This window comes from Syngnathus scovelli, chromosome 20 (assembly GCF_024217435.2).
Source record: "Syngnathus scovelli strain Florida chromosome 20, RoL_Ssco_1.2, whole genome shotgun sequence".
Taxonomy (NCBI): Eukaryota; Metazoa; Chordata; class Actinopteri; order Syngnathiformes; family Syngnathidae; genus Syngnathus; species Syngnathus scovelli.
The window spans coordinates 11,380,001-11,403,565 of record NC_090866.1 but is presented as its reverse complement, the minus strand read 5'-3'; the positions used below and the strand labels follow the sequence as shown (position 1 = coordinate 11,403,565).

Sequence of the window (23,565 nt, the reverse complement as noted above, 5' to 3'; positions counted from 1 at the left end):
TCCCCTCCTCTCTCTCTCTCGCTTTCTCTCTCTCTCTTTCACACACACGCCGTCACATGATTCAGAGTTTGTTCTCAACATGTGGCGTGTATTTAGAAACCAAGCTCCAAATTGACTTTACAAGCGTCAAAGTGTTGAACGTTTTCATATGAGCTGCGTACAACTATTGGAAAGTAAAAGTCGTTCCTCTTTAATGACACGGCCTCGGCGGCAACACGAAGCGCCAGATGGCGGAGCTTCACCTCGCTCCGGAGGAGACTAAGAGCGTCTACAGACCGGACACAGGAGATGTTTTCTCTCCTAATTGCCGCAATAACGTATGGATGGAAAATATTCGTCAGAATGGCGGTGGGGGAAAAAAAAAGTCTGTCCGTGGAACGACGGGGCGAGTCTTAAACGTGGCCTTGGATGGTGTCCCTCAGCTGTTTGGCGAAGGAGGCGTGAAGGCCTTGCGACGAGCTCTCGAGTCGCCCGGCGATGTCCGTGGCCGCCCGCAGCATTTCCTCAAAGGCCGCAGACTCTTCTCGGATTCTGTCCGGGAAATGCCAATGAGGAGTTAGCGGAGGAAGAATACAAAATTTGAATCTTGCTCGCTCGGTCTGTGCTGCGTCCAACTTTTTTTGGGGCGTGCTTACTTCTGCATCCCTGCGAGGGTGTCCAGGAGCTCCCCTTGAAGCTGCTTCTCCAGGTCTTCCTCAGCTTTCTCCAGCACCTCACGGCAGCTCTGGTGCTCCTCCTGGGCGCCGGCGACGTTGGCCCGGATCACGTCCTCGTAGCTCTCGGCCCCCAGCTCCGCCCCGACGTACTGGACCAGGTTCTCCATCACGGCCCGGTTGGCGTGCTGGATGGCCTGCAGGAAGGCCACCTCCTCCCGGCGAGCCTTCAGAAGGCGGGCCGAAGCGCGGCGGGTGCCGAAGCGGACCGAGCACGTCTCCTCCGAGGTGGGCTCGTCGGCGGCCGTTAAGGCGGGGTACGCGTCAAAGCCCGAGCCGTAATCGCCGTCCCCGCTTTGGCAGGTTGACGGGGTTGCCATGGAGATCAAGGCCACCAGAACGCCCGTCCACCAAAGCCGCATGTTAACCTAGAGGGACGGAAAAAAGCAGATGTTAGCGTCTCAATAAAAACAGAAGGACCCAAGTGAAGGACATAAATAATTTCCTCAGCCTGCTGTGTTTTTTATGTGCAACGTGGCACCAAAAAAGAAAAAGAAATCAGTTCTCTTCTCGCTGCGCACACAAGTCGTGTTTGAAAACTTACCAAATTGTGATCTCGCTTGTTGTTCTTGCCTTTTGGCGATTGCGGCCAAGAATGAAGGAGGTCCACGAGGAGCTTTTTCCTTCCGTTTGGCTGAAACCAATGCCACCTCACGCGTTGCCGCTCGCGCCGCTCCGAGCTGCCGGATCAGCGATGGCGGTGCCGCGGAGGAGACCGGTGGGACTGAAGCGTTTCCTTCTCTCCACTGGGCTGAAAGAAAAAGGGGAGGAAGAAAAAGGAAAGGAAAGGGGGGACTAATGGACTTCACATGTGTCTGCAGGGGGAAAAGGTTTTTTTATGACCCGGGGCTGCTTTTGTGTCCTTCTTTGAACACATGTTCTTGTCATGACCAAGCGCACCGCATGCTCTGGCTCGCAGGGTTGGAAATCCCGCCGTCTGGTTTGGACACGCGTGTCCGTGAAGGTGCCATCTGGGATTCATTTGTCACTGTCAGCGCTCAGCGAGCGCTTGAATGAATATTCCGTGGCAGAAATTCAGACTCACATCAATTGCATTTTGGTGACCTTCTCTAAGTCAACAATTGCTACTGCGGCTAATTTGCGCGTCCTTGGCAGCAGCGTCCCAATAATTTTGCTATTTTTCAATCAAGCGGGCTTTGTCACCTGTTGCTACTTGTGCAGACAAACAACGTTTTTGTTCTTTTTTCAGTGCCTCGGGCAAACAGCTATTTGGCGCGCACTTAATGATTTCGTGACCTCGCCAAGACGGCGCGCTTGCAAATGACACCTTAATGTCCTTTTTAATCTATTTTTCGCGATGGCCGTATTTTAATATGGAAAGCCGCTCGGGGCCACCTTTTGATAAATTGCAATTTCGACTAGTTTGTCTTTGTTCATATTTGCCTGGGCGGCATTATTTTCATCTGCCGTCCGCATTCGTACAAATGAAAAGGCAATAAACGAAGGCGCTCGCATCTCGCCGACACGACGGCCGTATATTGACGTCGGTGTAAAAAGGAGGCAATATAAATAATGCATTTGATCTGAAATGAAATTGGATTCCGGGGCCAAGGAAACAATCGGGGCGGGTTGTTGGGAGAGCAAGGCGCCATCTGATTAGTGCCACAGAAACACAGCTCAGCGCGGCAAAGTGCATTTTAATTAAGCTCTTTTTGTCTTGACGGTACATTCGCACGCAATTAAATTAGGCATGTGCAAAAAAGAAAAATCCCCCTCCTCCCCGCCTGCCACTTGGCCGCATGCTCTCGGCCACGCTGGCTTTGGGGATAATAAATTCTTACTGCTTCTGCTACACTGCACGGTTGCAGCTGGGCTTCCCACCCACACACACATACACGGGGAGCATCTTCACGACCCGTTTGGCTTCAGGGAAAATAAAATGGCGTCAAGGGAATGGGGGGGCCATCAAGCAACATGGCACGGACAGGAAGATGCAGCCGCATCAAAATGACTTGACGGCAAATTGCTACTTTAAAATTTTAAGCCAATGCGCTCCCACCCAAAACAAATCAAAAATTGCCTGGAGCCTTGGGTAAACCACAAAAAGAGAAATCAGACTAGCAGGAAAAAAAAAAAATAAAAAAAAAATCAGCTGCCTGCTTTGGTTCCCATGTTGGGTTTGACGCGTCAGCTTTTTCGTTCCGCTAAGAATAATTGCGCAATTGGGACCTTTTTGTGACGACATTGACGGTACAAAGTAGGTCGGCGTGGCAACTTTTGGACAAGCGCTGTCAAAAGAGAGACCCTCGACGCAGACGTCTAACACCTCCACGTATGCAATGTACTGTTTAAATATAGACGCTGGCTGAGGCGGCGGCGGCGTGTCACCCTGACCTCAGCTCATTTTGTAACACGAGAAGAACAACGCGGACGGACGTGTCGTCCGTCCGACCGTCACCGGCGGATGAGGTCACAAAAACACAAGCGGAAGGAGCATCTCAAAGAAACAACATGGACATTTGCAATTGTTCTCTCCAGCGGCCGAGACGTGCTCAGCAAAGCCCAAAGCGATGGCTGACAAAAGGAGCCACCTAATATCTATGCTGATTCTTCCCTCATTGAGATGCAGGGGACGCATCTCATCGGAGGGAATTTTTGGGTAGCGTGACACAATAGGTGAACAGAGCCGGCTGGCTCTGTTGCTTCCTCGTGGCGGCCAATTCAATGTTGGACCACCTTTTTCCTAGAGATATTATCCTGGCGTATTAGCTCCCACTGTCGTGTGAGGAAATCCCATTAGCCAGGCCGAGCGGGGAGAGAGCTTGGAAGACCGACCGCCTGCCTGCCATTTGGCAGCAGCCAGCACAAAAGCCATTCGCAAAGGTGATGATTCAGCCTTATTTTAAAATTTTATTTATATATTTTTATTTGAATGTATTTTTTATTATTTCTATGTTTTTATTTGAATCCCTTGCTGAACCGGCCGGGTCTCAGTCAAAGGTATATAAAAGACCTTTGCTGGTTGCGGGTGTCAAATTGCTCTCGACGCGGCCGCCGCGGCCGTACGACCTCCCGCTAGGCTTCAATTTGCTGCCGGGTCGGCGCTGACCTCGTTGATCTTGCGCCATCTGATATTGAGCGCGGCGTTCCGCTCGGGTAAGGACGCAGCTGAGGCCCCCGCGCGCCACATTTCAATTCCAACCGATTCGGGCGGGAACGGCTTGACTGGAAAATCCGTCTCCTGTCGGTCCAGTCATTTTTTTTCTTTCCCCTCCCTTGATTGGATTTGAAAGTTTCATACGAAGGCGGCCATCATTATATTGACAGCGCGCACATCCATCGGTCATTGAATTTTGCAGGCAAACTATTTCCGGGAAGGATGGAGTCAAGCGACAACATCTCTTCGGGAGTCATCAAGGGGCTGGCTAATCGCGTTGGCCTGATTGCTGTCACGCTCGCCATTATTTTTCTTACGCAGTGGTGGCAAGCACCAAGTCGAAATACTTTTGTACTTACTCTAAGTAGATTTGAGTACTTGGCGCCATTTGGCCTTTAATGTGGAGTCTGCTGCTGCCAAAGTGAGCGATGGGTGATGGGCATGTCCTCGGGCTGGCTCATTTCCTGCCGCTCGCCTTACGTAATGAGCTCTGGGTTTTCTTTCACTGAGGTCCAGACGTCCAGAGCGGAGCCAAGAGCCTTGTCTGCTCTACAAGAATGGCCCCAGGCTTTCTTTTTTCCTTTAACAAGACGGACAGCACGGCAAAGTGTTTATCGCCCAGACGTTTATCGGCGAGCCTCCTCGGGACTAGCGAGAACACGCAACCGGGAGCCGAGGGCCTAGGTGAAGGGCCTGGCATCGATCAAGCTCAGTTGCGCGGCTTATCTGCGGGAACGCACGTTGCTGTGGCCTTAAGAACCGATCGGAAGGCGGAAACACGGAAAACGCGCCAAGGCGAGTCAAGCTACGCCAAATGAACGGATAGGCTATATTTTGAGAGGAATTTGTACAGTATATTGGATGTGGCGCCGGCAGAGACAGAAAATCCCCAAATGAACTTTACAGACATGCCAGCAGAAGAGGCGAGGCGAGGCGAGCCGAGTCAGACGGGAAAGGAAAGGAAGCAGGTCTGATGCAAAGCTCCCTCGAGCTCACTCGGCGAGTCTAATGAAGTAGCAACGTGGCTAATTTGGGCCAAATTAACTTTTGGCTGCTTCCTGTTGCAAGCGCTGTATTTTCCAGACTCCTTTTGAAAGATAGTCAATACAATACAATGTCATTGTTTAGCCCCGCCCCCTTTGTATGTCACGCGCCGGCTTTATATGTCGGTGATTTAGTGCCTCGTGAATTGGCTAACATGAAACGAGAAGGACAAGGTGCTAACTCACGTGCGGCACGCCAGTTCTTATTAGAGCCCAGCCCCTGCGGCGGGCGGGCGGGCTGGCGACCCGCCGTAAACACCCGCTGCCGCCGCCGCTGACCGACGAGCAATCTGCGTGCATATTTCAAAAGGTGACGGATGTGCGGCGCTGCCCCGCTTATCACCTCGGGTCGGGATTACGACCGACGGAAATAATTCATCCCCGAGCCGCCTGTCCTTACATCTGCGGGGGCATATTGAAGAGTTCAGCTGGCGGCAATGCACTATTTGTGTCTAAATGAAGCTCTATAATTCTGCACAACTGACTGAATTTTTAATGATCAATTGATTGATTCCTAGGCCCGTCCCAAGTTTTTATGGTTTTGTTGGTGAACATGTGGAAAGGTGCCGCTTGAGCAGTTTGACCATCGTTTCTTTGAAAACGCTGACCACGGTTAGCCTCGTCATAAAAAGCGACATTGAGATTTAAGCGCTTCTCTTAAAGGTTAAAAAGTCGCCCAAGTAAATTACCTCAACCGGAGTCGTCTTTTCCCGTCGGGCGCAAAACGCTCATTTGGCCCGGACGTGAATCTCCGGCGAAGCAGCTGCTCGCCGCCATCGATCAGCGCGGCCGAGCGTCCTCGGGACCAAACGTGACTTACGCGGCGGTAAGATCAAATGTGCTGATGATCGCATCGATTACGCCCCGATCCACACGCGCCATCAATCGGCGCGAGCCTGAATCGTAAAAATGCTCTGGTGTGCAGATTTTCAAAGTGTAAGCGGGTGGCCCGCTTGCATGATTTGCTTGCGCCTTCGTGGTTGGCCTGCGGACGTGTGTGATTCTTTTCTTTTTTTGAAATCCATTTCCCATGCTCATCCCAAATACAAAGGCGCTTGTCAGCCAGCCGAGATAAATGAAGAACCTTGACAGGCTGACAGCAGCCGCTCGTCATCTGTTAGCGTGCGAAAGCTCATCTCGTTGCGCGTCACATCAATTACTCCCACCAGCCCACCTACGCACGCCGGCCGTTGTTATTGCCATTATTACCATTCACTGAAAACGGAGGCTGCCGTGAGTAAGTCATCCCTCAGCCGCCGGCCGCTGTTGTATTGAAAGGGACTCCCCGAAAATCAACTTGACTACTTGTTTAAATTCTCCCATTTGTATTTGTAAATATCAAGCTCCAAAGGTTTTTCAGCTAATGTGATTTGCGGAGCGTGTGGCGCCTGCCACGGCCGCTTTCCTCACCTGCAAGTGTGACAATCAATTTGAAGCAGCTGTCTTCATGTTGCGGCACACTTGACGAATCAGAATAAATGAACGCGGTCCGAGGCGCCCCGCTCCCGACGAGCCAGCCCCTGACCTGAAACGAGACAGACGCGTCTGATTGGATGACGGATGGAACCAAATCCGTTTCTCAAGGTTTGCTTTTTCACCACCCCAAAAAAAAAAAAATCTCCATGACGTTATGCGTGAGTAGTCCGCAAAAGAAAAACGTAGATAGACTATTTGCCATAAATGGAAGGCAACATGCAAAATATATGTGGAGTTGCGACTCGATGACAAGCGCAGATGCGAAAGCAACAGTTTGGCCAAACGACATCAGGTCCTCCGGACGGCCGCTCATGTGCCGTAGACGAGTTTATGATGGCGGCAGATGTTCCTTTGAAAGCACTATCGAGTTCCATTGGCCGAGATGAGCGCTGAGCGCCATCTGCTTGGCGCGTTGCCTTTTTAAAACAATCCATATGCTACAAAACACACAATTCAAGTTCAATTCAAGAGATTAAAAAGAAAACATTCAAAATGAATACATCATACTCAGCAGAGATGTCAATGTATTCACATGGATGGAATCTCTTTTGCTCGTCTGGATGTTTTTTTTTTTTTGACCAACCAATCGATCAGGTGACAGAAAACTGCTGACATGATTGAATTTCAAATCTGCACTTACATCAGCCAGTAGCGACCTTCCCGGCCAGGGCAGATCACATTGACGCGGAAAAGGCTGAAATCAGTTTGGATGAGAAGAAAAATGTAAAAAGTAACATCAAAATACGATTCTTGATAAGAAGAATGAAAAAAAATGACAAAAAAAGAACTGAATGAGATATGTTTTTTTGTTGGATTAAATTCCAAACATGGCGACTCCACGGCTGCAGTCTGAAAGTTTTGTTCACGAAAAGCAGTTTTACATCACGTCTCGGGCAAGTGAACGGGCCATTGCGCAGCCACTGCAGACTTTCCACGCCATTTGCTTCATCTGTGCAAGAATGCAAATGGCACATTTTTCACATCCACCAAATTTGAAAAATTCCCAAATTTGTGCATCATTAGAGTTCATCATTAGCCGATCCAATCAGTGTAAAGTCGAGTCGTTTGAAGGTGATGTATTTTATGGCCTTCAGCGGCTAAGCAAGCCGAAGGCTGACTCTGACAACAGCTCAACTGACTGAGTCAACATTCTCCCCAATGAGCGCACAATTATCTCACTTAAGCACTTTGGCTTCTCCTAAAAAAACAAAAAATTGGCAGGCAGGCAGTGCGTTTGATGTTTGGCCCACTGCCGTCCACCGGGAGAGGCCCACTTTGCCAACGTGACGGCTGCGAAGCGCCGCAAAAGATGGAGCGAGCCCTCTCGGGACGCCGACGCTTTGTAGTTTGGAGACGTTGAGTCAATCCGGAAGAAATGCCAGCGCAATGGTGGCAAGCGGCGGCGGCGGCGACGAGCCCCGACAGCTATATGATTGTTTGATCACTTTGTCATACAATATGTGTGATTTCATCTGCTGCGGCTCAAAGATGTTTTCAATCAGAAAAGCGAGAAGGCGTTTGCGGCCGAAGCCACAATGCAGCAAATCCGTCCGCCAAACCCAAAAGAGCCAGCGAGCGAGGGAGCGAGCGAGCGATCTGGCATACAAAGCCGAGCGTGTTTATCGGCCGGGAGCGCCTCGTCGGGATCGCTGGCCTTTTCAAAGCGGCTTTAAAAAGCGTCCGCCCGCCCCACCGGTGGGAATTCAAAGTCGTTCCTCGGAAATGCAAGCGGCCTCTCGCCGAGAATCGTCGGTACCCGTCGGCCGCGACGGGGATTAGCGCCAGATCAAGTGGCAATAAGTCACGTTGCTCATGCGGGGCTGCGTGGGTGGAGGCGGACGTCGCTCGGAGACGTTGACATTTATCAAGATGATGCAGACGGCCTTCTGCTAAAGCTCAACTTTGCCAGCGAGCTGGCCTCAAAGCGCTTATTGTAAAACCGAAACAAAAGCCAATGAAACATTGGACAGTCCGGCGGTGCCTTGTGATAAGAGTCGCTCGCTCGAGTTTTTGGAGATACGAGCTGTTGCTGGCAGGCAGGTAGGTAGGCACTCACCTCACCTCACCTCACCTCACCTCACCTCACCTCACCTCACCTCACCTCACCTCACCACAAGCGGCAGAGTGAACAAAGGCTCCAAAAAGAGACTTCCAGTTGCTTAAGCCACGCCCATTTCAGCTTCACTGTCAAAAATCTGAAACAGTTTGTAGGTTTTTTTTCCTCTTGCTTTAAGCGGACATGCATTAAATTAGCAGCGGATGCCCCCCCCCCCCCCTTCCGCTTTTTAATGGCACTTTTTGCGAGCAGCGTGATTACTTTGATTGATGTCACCAAAGGAGGGTCAAACCATACGGCTGATTAACCAGCCAAGAAGAACAAAAAAAATAATAATTATTATTCCTGCTCCATTAACGCCACTCTGAACTTTCACAGTTAGGAGATGAGTCAGAAAGATAATGATGTTATTGTCTGGCTTTTGCTTTCAGAATTCACATGGAGACGTCAGCTTGCGAGAATGAATTTTTTGGTCATCGTCCAATTCATAATGCGCTCTTTCTTTATCACGGCGGTGTCGGTGTGATTTTCCTCCTAAAGAATGACAATCATCGCGGCGCTCTCTCTTACTGTCTGAAATGCTTCTTTTCAATTCCAATTCCTCCCGACGCAGGCAGCCGTGTTATAAATCGCAGGGCAGGACACAAATCCGTCGTCATCCCTTGTAAATCTTCACAAGTGGAATTGGCCGCTTGCTGTCTTGCAGATGCGGCAACCTGTAGATCAAAAAGGAACAATAAAGAAAGTTGTCATGTCAAGAAAAATAATTCTTTGCACGCTTACAAGCGATGAGTTTCAATCCCTCCAATTTCCTTTGATTGCATCACCCTCATTTCACCCACTCGCTGCAGCCGACTCGTCTAATTGTCCGGTCGAGCCCGCCCGAATGCTTCGTCCGTCGCTTTACTGGCTCAGCCGCACTGCATAAAAAGATACGATACAGCCGTAAAAACTTTGTTACATATCAAATAAGTGCATGGTGTGTGTGGGCGCCGCCGCCGCCGCCGCCGCCGCCGCCGCCGCCGCCGCCTCTGTGGTTAACTGCCACACAATTACAAAGCTCTAACAAAAAAAAAAAAAGTCCATCACCATACGAGGCATTTACTACGTGCGCCTATATTGCGCCTCCATTAACCTGACCTGTAAAGGGCATGACAGGATGGGGCCCAATTAAGTGCCCGCCCTCGCATCATCTGTCAACAGCAAGAATTAATTGAACTTTTCCAGTTTCATGGCTGCGGCTAATCGAGATATTTCATCTTGCCTCACGCGACAAAGCGTAAGCGGCCGGGGTTGACGGGGGCGCCAAAGATGGCGTCGCGAGTGCAGCGGGCGCTCTGCAATTTGACTCCATAAAAGCGTGGTGTTGGCAGAATGCCTTTAAATTTGCATTTAAGTGGCTTAATCGCTTTAGCGGGTTTACCTCACGTCACCCCCCCACACCCCCCTCCCAACCCTGCACGCTGCACTCAAATTAGAATAGAAGCGAGTAAAGTAAAGCTGCCTTCTCATTAACGTGCCGCATTGGGAGTTTGCGGCATGAATAATTCAAAGTCGACGTTCATTAGCCGCGCTGATCAAATGTTATCAAACAGATGATCTGATAGTGGAGTGTAAATATTGTGGGATTTTGGTGGCCTTTCAATCGCGCTGGAATGGCATTTGGAAGTGGTTATCGATGACGCTTTCGATGAATAATGTGCCTCAACGTGGTAAAGGAGCTTCAGCGCTACTAAAGTCATGCTTTTACGCTAAATGATAGATTATCTAGCACGCCGCCTCTGTCTCCGCCCCCAGCTTCCGATGATTGACGCAGTTACGTCAAAGTGCTTCCATTGTTTCAATTGTCTGAATGATGTTGCGCCACTGCCACTCTGGAGCACTTTGCGCTAATGAAAAAGGCTCATGTTGGGACGTGATGGATAGACAGGGCACGACCTCTGTGGGGGGGGGGGGGGGGGGGGGGGGGGGGGGGGGGGTTCTGGCATGGTTGGAAACAACAACAACAAAATGGAATTTCCACTGTCATGTCCACGTGAGTAAAGTGTCAACTCTTAGCTGATGCAATGTGCAAAACTGACTTTGTAATTGCACACTCGCAGTGTGCAGCATATCAGTATTTGCCATCTGCTTGAATATTTCACACGGCATGAACCGATAGCAAAATCTCGTCGTACGATACGATCGACTTTTTCCGGGTGCAAACATATGCTGATTATCTTTCCGGCGCATAATTAAGTCTTGCGCTGGTTTTCCTTTTAAGTGGAAATAATTTGGAAGCATTCTTTAGCTTTCCGGCACTTTCGTTCTATTTTGCGCACCTACCTTCATTTTTTTAAAACACCCTTTTATAGCCCAATAAAGTGAAAGACTGAAGACCAAAGTAACAGAAAAACACTGGCATGTTGGATGCTATTGTCATTTTGTAGTTGCAGAGTCACACTTTGGCAGGACAGCAAGTGCATGACTCATGAGTTTAACTTGTCAACGTGGACCCTCATGAGTCCCAGGAAGAGTTCACGTCGAATACAATCACCGGAAAAAAATGGAAATGAATAACAATTCAAATTGTAGCTCATGGGAACTTTTGCAATCAGTGCTGTCAAAACATTCAATCAAAGGGCGCAGGATAAGTTGTTCGATCCATTCTGGTGCTTGTTTCTTTCTTTTCTACATTCGACAAAATGATGTGACTGCCCTCTTGTGGACAAAGATTGCGGTACACATCACAATGCTTTGAAAAACAGGGTACTACTTACTATACAGAATTATTTCTGAACAAGGGTCAATTTCTATTCAGTTAATCACTGGTAGTCGTGTCACTATGAATCTGTATTGATTTTAGGTTTGTAATATTTTCTCTTTTTTTCTGGAGCATTCACCACCGAGGTTTCAAAGGAGCCTTTCAGGTTTCAAAGAGTGCACTCGGTCGGCAGCTTTTAGGGATGCTTCAGCTCCCCCAAAATAGGTCGAATGATGCCTGGGATTACCAACCTGACAACACGTGTGGGTGTGTGGGGGGTACGGGGAGGGGCTGGGAGGGAGACTCGCATCCTATCCTGCAAGGGGTAGAGGAGGAGGAGGAAGCAGCGAGACAACGACAGTCTCCTTCCTTCCTTCATCCAGCGAGAAGCCTCCATCACCTTACCTCACCGCCATCGTCTTCATCTTCCAGCCTCTCGCCGGCCAACATCAACAAGCAATCATCGTCGTTCATTTCAATCGGCGCTGTCTCTTTGCTTCTTTCGTCCCAGCTGGCCTGCACACAATACGTACGCGCATTAACCGTGTGCATGGATTTGGACCCCGTGGACGGCGTGCAACGTACGTAGTAGCAACTGCAAGTATGTGTGTGTGTTTTGCAGAAGGAATTTTTGGAGCATATTGTGTGGTTGGTCGCAATAATGTGCGACTGCACTGCATCGTACTGAGAGCTATGCCTAATATTATGACCCACTTAGTATGTAGTCATACAGACAACCAACGTAATATAATAAATATAATTAAGATAGTTATTTAGACTAACATATATATATACATATATATATATATATATATATATATATATATATATATATATATATATATATATATATATGAATAATTGGAGTGCTTGAAACTTTTCTTTTAAAGCAGTAGTCAGGGATAGTTGGATTTTTAAAAACATATTACCTAAAACGTCCATGCAATATATATGAGCAATTCGTAATTATGCTTAGCATACCGCTAATCGCCAATTAGCACCCACTTCTACTCATTTTTCACAGTAAAACATGATAAACCAAAGTGTTCTATGACTCCGACTAGTTTTAACCAAATTCTTGAACAAAACAAACTAATTCTAAAACAGATACATTAACATTAAAGGTCAACACATTAGCATGAAGGTCAGGCCATTTAGCAAGCAAAGGCCTTGCTTACCGATGCTTCTTCGATGGGGAATAAGCTCCTCACGTCGAACATACGTGGTCCTAACAAGCAAGCGACTTATTATATATTGATATGAGTGAGTTAATAATTGTTTGATATGAATTTGACAGGAGATTGATTGCTCGCTCACCAGGTGCGTCACCTCGACCGTGTAGTATGAGATATGAGCTGCCTTGTGGCCGATTGAGGTATTACCTCCACCGGTTTTGTGGGTTACAAATCGATTCATAGTTCGGCTTGTGAAAGGAAAATCGATTCTAATTGATGATTCGATGTGTTCCTGTTTAAACAAGTGGCCCTACTTGGAAATAATTGGAGGTTCTAATTGGCCTCCAAGACAGTGTTGTGTTGATTTCACTTTCCACTTTTGGAGTAGTCAACATTCTGCAGGAGTTTGCTTTAAAGCTGCAGAAAAAAATAATGAAGTTTATAAGGAACATTTGTCAGATGAAGAATATATTATCTGGGAGTCTTCTGGTCTGCCTTTATGCTGCGATTGGAGTGCTCGCTCAGGTGTCTCGAATGCATAAGAACAGATTGCAGCGTGCCCAATGAACGGACGGCTCATCATCGTCTCGTCACCACAGACGCAGGGAGCATGACTCTCATTAGCATGTCCGCCAGACCGGAGTGATGGGAGGCCAGCTCGCGTGAGCGCCATGGGCTGCGGCGGGAGCAGGACGGACGCGCTGGAGCCTCGCTACCTGGAGAGCTGGACCAAAGAGACCGAGTCCACGTGGCTGACCGCCACAGACACCGACATCCCGCTCTCGTCCATCCACAGCATCCCGTCCGACGGCTCCGAGGCCTGCTTCCCTTCGGAGAAAAACGCCAGTCCTGGTAAGGGGACAAAAGAAAGCGTCTTTGCAAAAGGGCTTTTCTGCTGTGCTTTGAGGCCTGGAGGAGATGAATGGACACTCAGGGACAAAAGACGACATGAAAAGACCGCACTTGGCTCTCATCTCAACACGCGTGCAGCTCACGTCTTACGTCACCATGCATTTGTTAGATATTTGTCACGATTGCATTTCAGTTCCCGATATCTTCGAGGACGGCCTCCCGCCTCCGGCTCAAGCGTACCTCAAAGTGCGCTCGACGGCGTCCGAAGCCAGCCTCAGCGACGTCAAGCCGAGCGGCAGCGGCGTTCTGGACACGCAGGAGGGAGCCCCCGTTTCCTCGGCCACCACGGTGCAGCGCACCAGCGTCCTGCATACCGAGGAGATTGTGAGTGACCCCGACGTCATTTGCATTTTGGGCCATGGATGGTTCCGATTTCAAGCGCAGTGAGACTCAGATTTGTCCACAACAGACAAAGTGGCAGGACAACCGCATGTCCACCAAGCAGGTGACCATCACGGTGACGCAGAGCATCCATCAGGTGGACAAGAACGGCAAGGTGAAGAAGTCGCTGACCACCTACGAGGTGCTGACGCCCTCCGAGGCTGTCGTCAAAGCGCCCGCCGGTGGCGCCGCTGCCAGCGCCACGCATGGCGACAACATTCCATCGCATCTTTTTTCACAGTAGCTCATAACCATACTAGTTTCCAAATCCAGCAACATGTATTGATGATCATAAAACACAAAAATCAAATGAAAAGCATTCTTCTGCAGTTACTTCTACATTTGACAACGCACTTTTCTCATATTTGAGCTTTCTGTACTGCTTTGCAGGGAGAAAAGGGCCGAAGCATCGTGGATGTATTTTTGGGGTCACTGTGAAGGTCATGTTCAGTGCTGCGCTCGTGGAAGGGCTTGAATAACGTGGCACAATCAAGTATCTCGCGAGGGTCTTGAGTTAACCCTCGAGGACGAGAGCTGAACACGCCTGAGCTAAACTCACAAGTGATTTCTAATGAGGGAAATTCTGAAATTTCTACTTTAGCTCCGGAAGCTGACATTGAAGATTGCACTTTTAGACTGGGGTGAATGTTTTTCTAGGTGTTATTTGTACTACGGTGTGTCTTGACTTCTGTCTTGATTGGTGTTTTGTAAAAAAAAACAATAAAACATGCTCTTAGTGACACCAATACAATACAATTCATCTTTATTTAGACTGCACTTTACAGAGCATAATATTAAATAACAACAGAGCACATCACAATCATACAATCACATCCTCGAAAAAAAGGGGAAAGTCATTTTGCGTAACAGCAGATTTCAGCTTTAGCGCTGAGCCGAGAGTGTGTGGACGTGTTGCTGAGGATCGTAGTGTACCTGTCCCGACCGGAAAGATGGCTCCTCCCTCTCCATCCACTCGTCGGGCCGGAAGTCCGGGAAGAAGAAAGCTATTTCTCTGCGGGCTGACTCGGCGGAATCTGGAGGAAAGGAGAGCGGGATTTGAAGATGTGAAGAAAATACATACACACAGGAAAGTTAGGAAATGGATGTAAATATAAACACTTATCAATCTTGTGCAATACAAATATTAAAAAAATACAAATCACCTTTTTCATTAATATTAACAATAGTTCACAAAAAAGTGAAGGCGGAGCTCACCTGAGCCGTGAGTGGTGTTGCGCGTGTCCGTGAGGCCAAACTGAGCTCGCAGGGAGGTCGGGGAGGTGTATCGGGCTCGGAACACTTTGGTGGGACCCATCAGTTGCCTCCAGTGGCAGATGGCGTCCTCTCGGGCTAAAATGTACGCCCGCATCGGGCCGCTGTGCCGCACCAAACAAGCATAACCCTGACTACTTGCTCCAAATTTGATTCCATCTCATATTATCTAATATGTTTTCAAGGCCTGTCAGGATCTTGCTTACCTTGACATGAACTCAACAAGCCTTTGGTAGAAGAATCTCCCTGAAGATCAATCAAGATTACAGTCAAAGTTAATACAACGCTCAGCGGCGTGCTGGCTGGCTGGCAGGTTGGGTCCCGCACCTGAATGCTCAGAATAAAACTTCTCAGAGTTTTGTCGTTTCCACACCAGATCTTTACGTCGAACGATTACAAAGTGGTTATCCAGGATACTTTGGTGAAGCGCCTGCAAGACAGGATTTTTTTTTTTTTCTAAGTTTTAATGTATTTGTAATGGTGTTATTTTTAAGGTGGTGCTTGAATGAAGGTCCTACATACCTCCAGCATGAGAGGATGAGCCACTGCATCTGGTTTGATGACCGCCAGGGTGAGCTGCAGCGCTTTGGACAGGCGACAAGCCGTCACCAACATTGGCTCTGTTTTTTGAAAAGAAAGGGCAACATATGGATTGTGAATCCAGTCCAGGATTCTTCCACTTTTAAATGATTTTTTTAAAGCAAGCTAAGTGCTAGCATGTCGAGCGAAATCAATCGTTTTCGGCTCGACCGCAGCTTACCGGAAGTCTTATTTGAGGGCTCCAAAATGCTCGTAAACTTTCAAAGAACATCGAAAAGTGCCGCTGTCGTGTTGGGATTATTAAATGTTTTTCTTTTCTTTTCTCTTGTTGTGTCATTTATAACTGTCGTAGAAAAATGATAAGGTATAGATGGTTACGCGGAGGGACCACTTGGTCCGTCAGTCAAATATGCCACCGGAAATGGTCTATTTCTTCTTCTTCGTCGTCGTCGTCTTCTTCTACGTCTTCTTCTTCTTCAGTTTTTTTTAATTGAATCGAATATTAAAAACATTAAAAGCACTAGACACACTCAATGCATGATAATAAATGTGTAGATATCTCGCTTTCGCTTTATTAAATATTGCAAGATGCAAAAACTTAAAGACATAAAGGATAAAAGTTATTAAAGCTTTAAAGTCTTGTGCATAATCTTGACTCGTCCAGGATCCTTATTGGCAAAAACAAAGCCTGCCACAAGTGATGCATAAGATACTTTGCCTTCTGTGCTGCAAAATTGTTGATAGGTTGAATGTTCCCTGCAAGTGGCTGGCAACCAGTGCAGGGTGTAGCCCTCCCTCCCTCCTCTGGCCCCAAAGTCAGCTGGAAGAGACTTCAGCTCCCTCGCAGCCCTAATGAGGTCATATACTGCAGAAAATGCATCTGTGGTATGTGGCACAGATGAGAAGTGAGGTGAAGTATGTCAAGCGCATGCCAACTGTGCCAAAAGGGCCACACCCCACATGAGGCGGGATGCCAGAGAACAAGATGGAGGAATGGGAGTGGGTGAAAGTACCCTCAAGACTCTTAGCTCTTCCACCTGTCCTGGTCATGTGATCCAGCAGTGCCACAGCTGTCAGGAGGGTGCCGGTCTGAGCTTAGCTTACTTTTACATTTAGGCTTTGGGGGGGAAAAATAAAAAGCATTTGATTTCATTTCATTGTCACGTGGAGCGCACGTGGAGCCCCCATTCACTTCCCCATTACAAGGAGGACGTGACAATGCCCTCAATTATTGTAAGAGCCAATGAAGTCATGTGAGTCTTTCCTGTGACACGTCGGCACCTCATTAGGACAAGGAACTCCAAAGCGCCTCCAGGAACAAACGTAGAGCAACACATTCGAGGCCCCCGTTTCAAGTCAACTCAAATCTCATGACGTCGGAGGAGCCGCACCAAATCCTCACCTGTTCTGTCTTTGAGCCTAAATGCCGGCGACCTTTGAACTTTCTCCCCGCGACAGCTGCGTCAACCTCGGTGCAACTGACGTGCCCGGGAAGGACAGAGAGTGGCATTCATCCCGTATCAGCAGCTAAGGAGTCAGCAACATGATCCAAATGGACTGGACGCGTCCGTAGGATCCCTATACTGCCTTTTTGGCTTCTTATTGACATCTGAAGTGAAACGGTTGACTTCAACAGACTTTCCTCAGAATGCGCGTCGACAAGTGCCGGCGATCAGCTGCCCCGTGGGGAGCAACAGCGACATTACGACTTGCGCCTGGGCCATTGTGTCTGATTTAAGCGGCCACGCATTCCCGCAATGACAAAAGTCACCCGCGACTCCAGCACACACAGCGGCAGCTGACACGAGAAATGGAAATGTTGCATTTGAGGTCAGCGGCCCGCAACCTTGGCCGACGGCCACGGGAAATATCGAACCGCTGTCCAATTTGGATGACTTCCTGACAGAGACCTCCCCAAAAATTGAAAATAAACGTTACTATTTCTGGAGGGCGCGTCGGGTTTCAATATAAGCCCCCCCCCCCCCCCCGCACGCAGCCGGAGCTTTCTGTGAACGAGGGCCCCGGGCTCCGATCGCGCCCCGACCCCGGATGCTGATTTTAGAACACAGGTGTTGACCTTGGCGCGATGGCTCGTGCTTGCGGCAGGGGAAAATGAACCAGAGGCCCGCTGACGGCCATATGTTCCCCCCCGGATTCCTTCGAGCGGTCAAAAATGGCCTGGCGATAATTACGGCGGACGTATCGACGGCGAGCCTGAAGAAGGAAAAACGTGATTGTCAATTTTGAACAAGCCTTCCTTTTTCTGTCTGTGACATGCGATAACAAGGCCTCCAAAGTCTAGCACAAAAAAAAAAAAAACAGAAGACTTAAAAGAATTCGGCACTCGAAGCGAAGCAATGTCGATTTCAAAAGTGACAACATTGGACCTGATTCAGTCATATGTAAGAATTTGGAGAATCATTTTGCTCACTAAGTGACAATCAGGCCGACAACTTTGAACGTCCTTGGCCGAGGTAACGTTTCAGTGGGAGAAATGCAGGCGTCAGCTGTGACCGCTGCGCAACGCCACCACACATGTCTAACACACATTGCATTGTTCTGCCCGTTTCTGCAAAAGAGAAGCCTTTGACATTTGGTGTAAAATGGAGGCAGGGTGGGCTGTTCATAGCCATGGAGGTGTAGGGTGTCTGGAGGCCAGTGTGAACAGCTGAGAGGTGTGATTTCACAGGCGGGCTCCCCACTGTCAAGGGCCCTGATTGGGCCGGACAGCAGGCGCAAAGGAGAGGCCCCCGCCGCCGCTAAAGGACACCAACAGGTGGGAGGCCGCTTCAGAGTTGGGGTGGGGGCGGCTCGCCTCGCCGGGCTGGGATAGAAAAGGCCGAGCGGGCAGGCCGCGGTGGCGTGCTTGGACGGACGGGAGCGCGGACGGTCTTGCTTGTCAGGAAGTCCTTGGCCTGAGATACTCCATTGAACGTCAGCAGACTGAAAGTGAGACTTTTTTTTTCTTTGATTGGTTGTTTTTGTTCTTCTCCTTGAGCGGGAAGGCGGCTGGCCGACTGGCCGGCCACACAGAGGAAGGGCAGCTACTGGTAACTCGGCTTCAAAGTCATTCATTCAAAGGTCAGTCATTTTATTTTGCTGATAATGTTTAATGTACGTGCTCGAATTTTGTCCCATAATTGCTTCCTTACTCTCTATCGCTGATTTCTGTCTGGGCCCTAAAAGACACTTTGTGTGTCACACAATGTTTTCTTTTCCTGTTTTTTCCACTCTCTTTGACTTTTGGAAAGTTCTTATTCAGCGTTGAAAGGCGGGATTGTGTTTCCACGCAGGATCCAGTTGTCGTTGCCCCTTGGGAGGACATGCTTCCTTATATCCTCATATTCATACAACCACTTATGGAATGTAAGGAAGTGTGTGGTGCCAAGGGGACTCCATCTCCGGCGGACAAGGGGGCGCTTTTCAGCCAGTCAAATAAAACATGCTTGCTTGTGTTAAGCCTTTGTCTCCATGGGACAGTGTGGGGGGGGGGGGGTCAGAGCGCGTCAGGACAACAGGTGAAAGAAGGCCGCCAGTTTTAGCTTGCCTCAACGCTCAGAAGATTGACAGGGTACAGCTGTCGCCCCCTTTATAGCCACTACGGGTGTTCACAAAGGGGGCTCAAAGGGGGGGTTCAGGGATGCGGTGCTGTCAATGACGGCTGCATTTGGACAAGGAGACCTAAAAATAGGAATTTTCTGCTCCATATTGCTTTATTTTCAGATATTCCCTCATGTTGGATGAATAATATTGTATCTGTGTGTGTGTTTGTTTAGGTAAGAGTGAAGAGGATGCACAGGCCTTCTCTCAATCTTTTTCTTCATCTTCTACTTGTCTCTCTTTGCTCAGCTGAAGCAACACCTTGCTGTGGCTGGTCAAACGGAACCAAGTCAGGTGTTTCTGTGAGGTTTGGTCCCCTTCAACCAGCTACTGCGTCGTGCATTCAGTCAGCGGACGCCCGGCCACATGCATGGTTGTCATAGTAACGATGAAAGATGGATCGTTGATGTGCAGCGTCGCGTCGCGTTAGTCAGTATGTGTGGATGTGCATGCGAAAAGTCAATAAATCAATAAAGTAATCAAAGGACTGTTTTTTTAATTGCACAATAGACATTCTACAAGAGGTGCACTTGTCACAGTGGTACTACGAAAGGTGATTATTCTTATCATTACTAATCATATTTTATAATCAAACAAATATTATCATGAATACAAAGACAACAATCAAGCGTTAATTACTAATTCTACGATGATTATAAAATAAACACCGTGTGTTTGTAATCAAGTTATTCTCAACATACATACAAATTGTATTGCAGTCTCATTAAAGGACAGCAAGTCGGCCATTTTGAAACCTGCAGACACAAAAAAAAAAAAAAATAATAATTTATTAGGCAGTTGTCCTTGAAATAAAAACGGGATTTTTGCCTTTTAGCAATCAATCTGGTTCTTGTGTTGCAGACGCAGGCAGGCCTGTGGACAGAAATGAGACAATTAGATGCAGTTGATTTCAAGGATATGCATAGATGTATGATCTATGGAATTTTTTTTATGTGTATTTAAAGTAGATGTCTTAATTGATAGTGATTAAAGCTTACTGGGTCATTTTTAGGAGGAAAAAAAACCCTTAGGAAAAAATGGTAATATTTCATAAATATAAAAAAAACAAAAAACAAAGACAACCTATACATTGTCATTTTTTTAATAAAAAGAAAAGCCTTACATGATCTTTTTTTTTATAACCAAAAAAAGGCCTTACTATACACTGAGTGCCAAAAGTCCCAATGATCGTGAGCAGCAGGGGGGGCCCCATTTCAACCAAATCAAATGGGTATCATTGTTATAGTATGACTCGGCAGGGGTTTGAACCCACAACCTAACCCAATCTCAGGGCGGACACTCTCCTCTTAGGCCACTGAGCTGGTAAACACTTGTGGGAACACGAGGCTTTTGGAATTGAAAGATAAAAATTGAGCCATTACTTCCGGCGGCCGGCGCACTCACGCCACTAGATCGATCGTCGCTCTTCGGACACGGAGTATGGCAGCGGACCAAGAGGTTTGTACGGCTTCGTGCACCAACTGCACCCTTCTCTTAGAGAGGTTGTCTCTGCTAGAGGGACGTGTCCGCCAGTTAGAGCAGAATAGTGCGATAACAGTAGTTGCGGCGGACACAGACGCGGGCTGTCGTCAGCCCGCTAGCCCGGTTAGCATTAGCCCCAAGCGGCCTGCTAATCGCGATGAGCCAGGTAAGACGCATAGCCGTCCAAAGTCATCTCGGTCTACTGGCCCTCGCACTTTGGTCATAGGCGACTCCATTACCCGAAACATTACGCTTAAAAATCCAGCCACGGTAATGTGTATAGTCAACAGCGTAGTTCCACTCGGACATAGTGATACACGTCGGCTCCAATGATGTTAGGATGAGACAATCAGAAATCACAAAGAAAAACATAGCGAGGACTTGTGATCTTGCCAGAAAGATGAGTCGGCATCAAGTATTTGTCTCTGGCCCCCTGCCTGGGAGAGGCACTGATGAGAGGTTTAGTAGATTAGTCTCCCTTAATCGATGGATGGCTGGGTTCTGTAAAAAGCAGGGACTGTATTTTATAGATAACTGGTCCTCCTTCTGGGGCCGCCCCGACCTGCTGAGGAAGGACGGCCTTCACCCTAACCGTGAAGGCGCCTTCACTCTTTCTAGGAATATAGATTACTGTCTGAGCCACTCATGACAGGTCACTTTAGAGCAGGCCAGGGCACAGGTGATGAGACCACCTGTGAGGATGGGTTTGGAGTCTGTTAAGTTCAAGTTAACTAGCGCTAGGCTAGACTTTCAGCATACACATAGCTCCTCGTGTAGACTAGAGCGCGACAGTTTAAATAGTGCTGCAGTACACATAAACACACTTTCTGCTTTACCGTCATTCTATCTTGCTGTTATTTACCGTCCACCCGGGGCTTACTCTGGCTTCTTGGATGAATTTATGGCTGATCTAGTGACAAATGCAGATAATGTAGTTATCATGGGTGATTTCAACATCCACATGAATTGAATTTTACGCAAGCCGTACAGGCAGCATCGCATAAGAATGGAAATAGCTTAGATCTGGTATTATCCCGGGGACTAGCAACCTCAAATATAGCAGTACTGCCATACACTACTGTTCTGTCTGATCATTTCTTAATAAAATTTGAAATTTTAGTTCCCTGTCAAAGACAAGAGAGCAATCAGAATTTTAGCAGCCATAATTTTAACTGCACGACTGCAACTGCGCTATCTGAGTTACTGTCACCGGCAACCGCCATGTTTCCCCGCATACAGCGGCTCTATTGATAATCTTACAAATGAATTCAATGCGACATTATTAAAAGCCATCGACTCTGTGGCACCGCTACGTCTGAAAACTCGCCGTAGATGGCCAACTCCGTGGTTCACAGATGAAACACGTACGCTTAAACAATTATGTAGAAACCATGAGCGCAGATGGCGTTTAACCAAACTTGAGGTTTTCCATCAGGCATGGAAGGACAGCCTCCTGAAATATAAAGATGCGCTTATTTGAGCAAAAACTCGTTATTTTTCACAAGTCATTTTGCATCTCAATAAAAACAATCCTAAATACCTATTTGATACAGTGGCAAAGCTAACTCTGCGCCAGCCGACCCCCGATAGCTCCTTCCACTCAGCTGACGAGTTTTGCTCAAAAGATTGAGTCCATTAGGGACGAGATCAAGAATACCATTCCAATCGCTCCGCCGGTTACTAGCGCTGGGGATCATGCTGGGGATAACCCTCTCAAATTTTAAAAGCGTGACCCCTGGAAATGCTTACAAAATTGGTTAGTGCGGCTAAACAAACAACATGTTTACTCGACCCGCTTCCAGCCAAACTACTTAAAGAATTATTTCCAATTTTAGGACCGTCCGTCTTAAATATAATCAATCTGTCTGTTTCCTCTGGGATAGTGCCAACAGCCTTTAAAACCGCTATTATTAAACCGCTACTTAAGCGAGCAAATCTTGACCCGGACTGTCAGTTAGTGCAAAATGCCGCTGCGAGGCTGCTCTCACGGTCAAGAAAATTTGATCACATTACCCCAATATTAGCCAAATTACATTGGCTCCCGGTCCATTTAAGATGTGACTTCAAGGTTCTTCTACTAACGTATAAATCACTGCATGGCTTAGCGCCTTCATATCTCGTCTTTTAGTTACACCGAGGGCCAAGAAAATGTCTCTATTCGGGCTCCAGAGCTTTGGAATGCCCTACCAATGCATATTAGAACTACTACCTCAGTAGAAACATTTAAGACACGTTTAAAGACACATTTCTATGAGATGGCCTTTAACTAACTTGTAGTGGCCGATTTGGCCGGAGTTTGTTTTGTTCTCTCTGCCCGCCCCCTCCCTGGCTGGAGAGGGGGTTAGGTGGCTCAAAAGCTGATAGCGGCTAGCTGGATTCTCAGGGACCAATTCAAGATGAAGAAATTGCAGCTCAACCTCCTTGCCAGGACAATCGAGGGCAGGGAAGCGTAGTCGCGTGGAGACCATTGAAAGCTTTGATTGACAGATGAGCAAGTTCGAACCCCCTCCATCCGACCCCCCGAGAACATTCACGGCTAATGTTCGAGGACGCGTAGATAAGACTTTTTTTAATGATCATGTGAGTGCCAAAAGTCCCAATGATCGTGAGCAGCAGGGGGGGGCCCCATTTCAACCCCTTACACTGAGTGCCAAGCAGGGAAGAAATGAGTACCATTGTTATAATGGTCACTGGTATGACCCGGCCGGGGGTTGAACCCCCGACCTCCCAATCTCAGGGCGGACACTCTCCTCTTAGGCCACTGAGCTGGTAATCACTCTAGCATAGTGGTGTAACACTTATAGTCGTTTTTAGATAACGTGTATACCTATGTACGCCTAAATATTGTTATCCAATATATCTACTGCAATTTCACATTAGATTGCTGGTTTGAAATTTGCTTTTAATATTATTATTTTTAATAAACATTTATGTTAAAACTTGTCTGGTGTTTTATTCCTTGTTTCTTTATTCGCCAATTAAAACATAAAAATCAGCTTAATCATGCTTTATATGACAATATGTGTAGGTACACCTTCAATAGGTACACTACCC

General features: G+C 47.8%; 3 protein-coding genes and 2 long non-coding RNA genes across 10 annotated transcripts; 2 read left to right on the top strand and 3 right to left on the bottom strand.

Moving 5' to 3' along the window:
• Positions 1-67: 67 nt before the first annotated feature.
• si:ch211-142k18.1 (uncharacterized) lies at positions 68-12,613 on the bottom strand. 3 transcript variants are annotated; one of them, XM_049757994.2, is made up of 6 exons: positions 12,467-12,613; positions 11,555-11,665; positions 8,977-9,122; positions 6,991-7,051; positions 6,285-6,399; positions 1,262-1,459 (listed from the first exon to the last, which is right to left on the bottom strand). In XM_049757994.2, exons 1-6 carry the CDS (start codon positions 12,563-12,565, stop codon positions 1,365-1,367), a joined length of 627 nt encoding a protein of 208 aa, XP_049613951.1. In that variant the 5' UTR covers positions 12,566-12,613; the 3' UTR covers positions 1,262-1,364. The 3 variants fall into 3 exon arrangements, 2 of the variants coding, with proteins under 2 accessions (XP_049613952.1, XP_049613951.1); XM_049757995.1 differs by lacking the exons at positions 8,977-9,122; positions 11,555-11,665; positions 12,467-12,613 and adding exons at positions 68-531; positions 636-1,081 and having other exon boundaries at positions 1,258-1,464; XR_007489019.2 differs by lacking the exons at positions 1,262-1,459; positions 6,285-6,399; positions 6,991-7,051 and adding exons at positions 9,190-9,326; positions 12,328-12,377 and having other exon boundaries at positions 8,660-9,122; positions 12,467-12,602.
• baalcb (BAALC binder of MAP3K1 and KLF4 b) lies at positions 11,587-14,365 on the top strand. 2 transcript variants are annotated; one of them, XM_049757998.2, is made up of 5 exons: positions 11,587-11,730; positions 12,924-13,176; positions 13,370-13,560; positions 13,646-13,759; positions 14,008-14,365. In XM_049757998.2, exons 2-5 carry the CDS (start codon positions 12,996-12,998, stop codon positions 14,053-14,055), a joined length of 534 nt encoding a protein of 177 aa, XP_049613955.1. In that variant the 5' UTR covers positions 11,587-11,730; positions 12,924-12,995; the 3' UTR covers positions 14,056-14,365. The 2 variants fall into 2 exon arrangements, with proteins under 2 accessions (XP_049613955.1, XP_049613953.1); XM_049757996.2 differs by having other exon boundaries at positions 13,646-14,365.
• On the bottom strand, positions 14,364-15,878 carry nme6 (NME/NM23 nucleoside diphosphate kinase 6). Of its 2 annotated transcripts, none has more exons than XM_049758000.2 (6): positions 15,640-15,878; positions 15,412-15,509; positions 15,217-15,319; positions 15,096-15,135; positions 14,833-14,993; positions 14,364-14,651 (listed from the first exon to the last, which is right to left on the bottom strand). In XM_049758000.2, exons 1-6 carry the CDS (start codon positions 15,764-15,766, stop codon positions 14,500-14,502), a joined length of 681 nt encoding a protein of 226 aa, XP_049613957.1. In that variant the 5' UTR covers positions 15,767-15,878; the 3' UTR covers positions 14,364-14,499. The 2 variants fall into 2 exon arrangements, with proteins under 2 accessions (XP_049613957.1, XP_049613956.1); XM_049757999.2 differs by having other exon boundaries at positions 15,650-15,876.
• Positions 15,879-17,445: 1,567 nt separating this feature from the next.
• LOC125990622 (uncharacterized) lies at positions 17,446-19,513 on the top strand. Of its 2 annotated transcripts, none has more exons than XR_007489021.1 (2): positions 17,446-18,510; positions 19,279-19,513. It is a non-coding gene; the product is annotated as an uncharacterized lncRNA (long non-coding RNA). The 2 variants fall into 2 exon arrangements; XR_007489022.1 differs by having other exon boundaries at positions 19,206-19,513.
• A 6-nt stretch (positions 19,514-19,519) lies between these two features.
• On the bottom strand, positions 19,520-20,786 carry LOC137839779 (uncharacterized). Its single transcript, XR_011085991.1, has 3 exons — positions 20,434-20,786; positions 19,858-19,902; positions 19,520-19,784 (listed from the first exon to the last, which is right to left on the bottom strand). It is a non-coding gene; the product is annotated as an uncharacterized lncRNA (long non-coding RNA).
• Between the last annotated feature and the right edge of the window lie 2,779 nt (positions 20,787-23,565).

Coding starts and splice junctions, on each gene's coding strand:
- baalcb (XM_049757996.2), top strand. CDS start 12,996: ATGGGCTGCGGCGGGAGCAGGACGGACGCGCTGGAGCCTCGCTACCTG. Junction 13,177..13,369: donor GGAGAAAAACGCCAGTCCTG/GTAAGGGGACAA, acceptor ATTGCATTTCAG/TTCCCGATATCTTCGAGGAC. Junction 13,561..13,645: donor TCCTGCATACCGAGGAGATT/GTGAGTGACCCC, acceptor TGTCCACAACAG/ACAAAGTGGCAGGACAACCG.
- si:ch211-142k18.1 (XM_049757994.2), bottom strand. CDS start 12,565: ATGAATCGATTTGTAACCCACAAAACCGGTGGAGGTAATACCTCAATC. Junction 9,123..11,554: donor ATGAAGACGATGGCGGTGAG/GTAAGGTGATGG, acceptor TTTGATCTACAG/GTTGCCGCATCTGCAAGACA. Junction 7,052..8,976: donor GAAAAGAAGCATTTCAGACA/GTAAGAGAGAGC, acceptor TCATCCAAACTG/ATTTCAGCCTTTTCCGCGTC.
- nme6 (XM_049758000.2), bottom strand. CDS start 15,766: ATGACACAACAAGAGAAAAGAAAAGAAAAACATTTAATAATCCCAACA. Junction 15,510..15,639: donor AAGACTTCCGGTAAGCTGCG/GTCGAGCCGAAA, acceptor TTCAAAAAACAG/AGCCAATGTTGGTGACGGCT. Junction 15,320..15,411: donor CTCATCCTCTCATGCTGGAG/GTATGTAGGACC, acceptor CCTGTCTTGCAG/GCGCTTCACCAAAGTATCCT.